Genomic DNA, 4656 nt, shown 5'->3' on the forward strand with positions numbered 1-4656 from the left:
AAAAAATCTTTTAAAGCTCTGGGTTTGTCTCAGATCATCCCAGGTTGTTTTCACTGCGCATCACAATCATGCTCATCAACATAACTCTTGTTCCTTTGTGTGTTGACTTCACCTCTGCAGGAGATTATGTCCTTTTCATTTTCCACATCATGGCAGGGATCAGCACTGTGCTTGTGGCCGGCTCTGTGGTCTGTGGCATCATCAGCACCTGTGCACTTTTAAGACAAAACCGCTTCATATTTATACTGAACACCAGCATCTGTGACACGATGACCGGCTGTGGGATTTTCTACCAATATCTATTTGATGTGAGAGAGGATTTCCCAGTTAAAAATGGGACTCATTACATTTTACCTTCTCTTCTCGGAGTTAATATCATGACGTTTCTATTTTCACAGTTTGACAGATATTTTGCTATTTGTCATCCGTTCTTTTATGGTCGTTTCATCAACTTAAAAGTTGTTATATGTGTGAACATTTACAGTTGGGCGCATGTTTTTGGTTTTCTGCTCATACAGCACATGGTGCCATCATCTAAAGCTACAGATATGTCTGTGTACAGTAGGATCTATCTGTTCGTGATTATCATCACTAAAGTGTCCATGACCATAAAGCTGCTCGTCGTGGCCAAATACCAGCTGCTGAGAGAGCCGCCGGGCCCAGAGAGAGACAGTAAGAAAGAGTCTCTGTTGATTATAATTATAGTGGTGATCTTTTTCCTGCTCCTCTGGCTTCCCAACATAATCTACTCCATTGTGAGTTCGATGACAGGGACATACACTATATTCAGAAATGACGCAGTCGATCCGTATAAAATCTTGGTTCGAGGCAACGCTCTGTGCACTCCGTCTCTGTACCTGTGGGCGAGTCCTTCACTCAGAGCAGCCGTGTGGGAAACTGTGTGGAGCAAAATCTGCTGCTGCTGCAAAACACCACAACGGTTGGTTGTATTGACTGTGAAACAAAGTTTTGCATTTTTCATATTATATTAAATAATGAAAACGTTACATTTTTTGCCCTAAAAATAATAACAATAATGATGCATGTTTTTCTTTCAGGTCTAATAAGGTTTCATGGGTAACAGGGAGGATTTCAAAGTGACAAGTGGGTTTTGAGGGTTCAGAGTTACACACCAGGTTTGTTATTTCTGTTTTAAAAACTGCCTCTGTCCTCTCATAATACATAGAAACCCTGGCCATTCCTGCAGGCTGAAAGAGTTTGATGGAGAAATGACATTTTGATGATTTGCAAAGTTATTTACAACAAGATTTACTATTTAACAACAGAACCAGAGACATTTAGTCACTTGTGTTTGTTATTTGCATGTCTGTAAGATATATAGTTTTATTCCCAAAGACAATCACAGCAAGTACATCTTAATACAGATAATCTAGTTCTATCTATTTTTGCTATTATATGTCCTTATGTTCATATATATATACATATATTTATGTCTGTGTCTGAACATTCACTAATTTACTCTTGGGCTCTGGATTTTGCATTTTCTTTTTTCTTCTGTCTCCAGTAATTTTAGGTGAACCATCAAATGTGCTGAAATGTTGAGCATCTAACATTCAGTCATGCAGGGATACTCAGTTTTGCTGTTTGTCCGACTGTCTAATACTGTAAGGCTTTTATTTTGTTGCTTACCTTGAATTTATTTGTTTTCAGAAAAATGTTGTTTAACTCTTTTCACTGTCCTGTCGGCTATACTGTCTTAGTTTTTAGACTGAAATTTTATGTACAAGAAATACCTTCACCTGTGTGTCACCAACTGGTTCTAAACAGACAAAACCAGGTTTGGATAAAAGGATGAGTTAGAATATCTGTGAGGCTAAATGTCTGTTGAATCATGAATCACTTTAGGTTTTTTTTCTAATAAGTTGATAAGATCCCAGATTGTGTACTTAGTGTTAACATTGTGATATTTTTCATGTAAAATGTCATAAATAAACTTTGAATGCAGTATAAAGAGTGATGATGTTTGTCAGCAACAGAATACAATGTTGATCTGCTAAGTGTTGGGAAATAGGCTTCAGTTGTTATTAGTCTTTTCTTTTAGTATACAATCTTTGTGAAGTAATTTTTAATAATAAAATTATTCCTTTTTTTATTTAACAATTGTGCAGTTATGTTTTGTAAAAAAATCTGAACTTTGTATTTAGTGAGATTTATTTTTCAATTATTTCTTATCAGATGTTTTTGGAAACATGTCAAAACATGTCAATAAGTTTTTCATCTAACTAAATTTAAATCATGTCTGATTTGTTTGTTTATCTGTAAGATTACTTGTGAGTGGAGTGCAGGTTAAAGTTTCCCTTCTTAATAACACAAAACAAATGGAGAGAGACAGTAAGAAAGAGTCCCTGGTCATTATCATAATGGTGGTGATCTTTTTCCTGCTCCTCTGGAGTCCCACCATAATCTACTCCATTGTGAGTTTAATGACAGGAGCATTCACTATATTCAGAAACAACGCCGTCAGTCTGATGAAAATCTTGGCTTGAAGCAACACTCTGTGCTCTCTGGGAAACTGTGTGGAGCACAATCTGTTGCTGCTGCTGCAAAACACCACAATGGTTGGTTGTAATGACTGGGAAATAAAGTGTTGCATTTTAATTAATATATTTGCTCTAAGATGTATTTACAGCATTGATCACCTCCAGGTGTGATTACTGTATCTCCTTTTGTTTTGGCTCCAGTCAGTCTCTGTTGTCCCCTCTGCAGCTGAAGTCAGTAGCCAGACACACATGGAAGATTTTGCAATGCACTTGTATTTCTTCTCCCAGTTTTGCAGGTGCAGCAATAAATGTGGTGAAATGTTGAGCATCTGATTTTCAGTCATGCACAATATATTCACATTTGCTTCTGTATGTTATTATAGGCTAATGCAAAATAAATAAAAAAAACTTGTACCCTAATAATCTTTTATTGAATTTATTGCTGGTTTTTGTCTTGGATGATTTATAAATCTGGATTAGGTGGCATAACAAACAAAGAGATCCTTCTGGAAATAATAACAAGGACTGGATTTAAAACAGCAAATAAAAGCAGCCAAGGCCTAAAGGAAAGAAAACCTCTAGAAAACCATGAGAAGCTTTGGCCTTGCTAGGCCTTTTTTTAAAAAGTCTAGCATTCCTTAAATAACTACCACCTTTTATGCCAAATATTTATTATTTTTAAACAATTTAAACCAGTATAATATTTTTAAAATTGTCCTATATAGCAGTGTAGTAGTGTTTAACAACAAACAGACACACCATAGATCTCTAAAGCTATAAAGATGCCTGCAAAAAAAAAAAGACATTCAATGACTATTTATAAAACATGGAACAGAGAAAAAATAGAAGTATAAAATACAAGACAGGGGCACTTAATCTGTCAGTAGAATATGTCTATAATATGACATAGAGAAGAATAAACGCACCTGCTGATGCTGAATTTAGATGACAAAAAGGCCAGGAATGTTGCAGAAAAGTGTAGCTCATCTTCCCAACCTATAATGTGTGCTTGATATTGTTGCAAATCATTTCACTAAATAAATATATTTTTGATAAAATCCTGTTCTGCAGGTACGACGCACAGAAGATAGTCTCTCTCGGTGGGTCTGGAGAGTGCACACAGCGAGCGACCCCTTTTCCGTGGATTAAGTGAAAAATGGATGTACTGATGATCAAAAAGACAAGCATTTCTATTTTATTCTGATAGTGTCACTAATTTGTTCACACAGGTTTTAGGATGCTCTCCAGCAGGACCTGGGGCTGTTGTAAGGAAATATTTCTCCATCTTGACTCTTTCCGTCCTGCTGTGTTTGGAGCGGTTTGTAACAAAAACAACAGAATCCTAACATCCAGATTACAGTCGGATATAGGCAGCATTTATGAGCAGTCCGTCGCTGGACAGGAGACAGAGACACAGACAAGTTTCTGCCCTAAATAATATAAAGTTATAATTATTTTGGCCACACAGTGGCACGCAGAAGGATTCTTCTAGGCACTTTAAATGTTGAACAGAAAATGTAATCTGAGCAAACAGTATAGTTTCCTGTGTGCACGCAATGCTGTGCGCAAGTACATACATATGTGTGCTTGTGCACAGCATTTCTTCTCTCTCTATATGTCCTGTGTGCTCAGCTGTGCAGTTTGGCACAGGTTATGGCAGGCCATTTTAACATTTTTTCAAATCACAATTCTCTCTCTACTATTACTGTATTATTAACATTTTTTCTCCTGGTCACAATAGCATTCTTGTTTCTGCTATTTGCAGATGATGTGGCCCTGTTAGCTTCACTGTGCCGTGATTTCCAGCTCTTACTGGAGCAGTTCGGGGACGAGTGTGAAGCAGCTGGGATGAGGGTCAGCACCTCCAAATCAGAGGCCATGGTCCTCAGTAGGAAAAGGGTGGACTGCTCTCTCCATATTGGGATTGTGGTGCTGCCTCAGGTGGAGGAGTTTAAGTATCTCAGGGTTTTGTTTATAAGTGAGGGATAAATGGAGCATGGAGGGAGGGACTTGGTGTAGAGCCGCTGCTCCTCCACATCCAGATGAGCCAATGGAGTTGGTGACCGGTAGATGATGGATGGATGGATGGATGGATGGATGGATGGATGGATGGATGGATGGATGGATGGATGGATGGATGGATGGATGGATGGAT

General features: G+C 37.9%; 1 protein-coding gene across 1 annotated transcript; it reads left to right on the forward strand.

The window, feature by feature from the left end:
• The first annotated feature begins 68 nt into the window (after nucleotides 1-68).
• Nucleotides 69-1101, forward strand: LOC108233614 (tachykinin-like peptides receptor 86C). The gene is made up of 2 exons (XM_017412187.1): nucleotides 69-940; nucleotides 1059-1101. The coding sequence occupies exons 1-2, from the start codon at nucleotides 69-71 to the stop codon at nucleotides 1099-1101; spliced, it is 915 nt and encodes a 304-aa protein (XP_017267676.1).
• Nucleotides 1102-4656: the final 3555 nt, after the last annotated feature.

Source organism: Kryptolebias marmoratus, linkage group LG1 (assembly GCF_001649575.2).
Source record: "Kryptolebias marmoratus isolate JLee-2015 linkage group LG1, ASM164957v2, whole genome shotgun sequence".
Lineage (NCBI taxonomy): Eukaryota > Metazoa > Chordata > Actinopteri > Cyprinodontiformes > Rivulidae > Kryptolebias > Kryptolebias marmoratus.

What these genes read in the sequence shown, in the direction of transcription:
- LOC108233614 (XM_017412187.1), top strand. Translation starts at nt 69, where the DNA reads ATGCTCATCAACATAACTCTTGTTCCTTTGTGTGTTGACTTCACCTCT. An exon ending in TGCTGCAAAACACCACAACG is followed by an intron (nt 941 to 1,058) that starts GTTGGTTGTATT and finishes TTTTTCTTTCAG; the next exon opens with GTCTAATAAGGTTTCATGGG.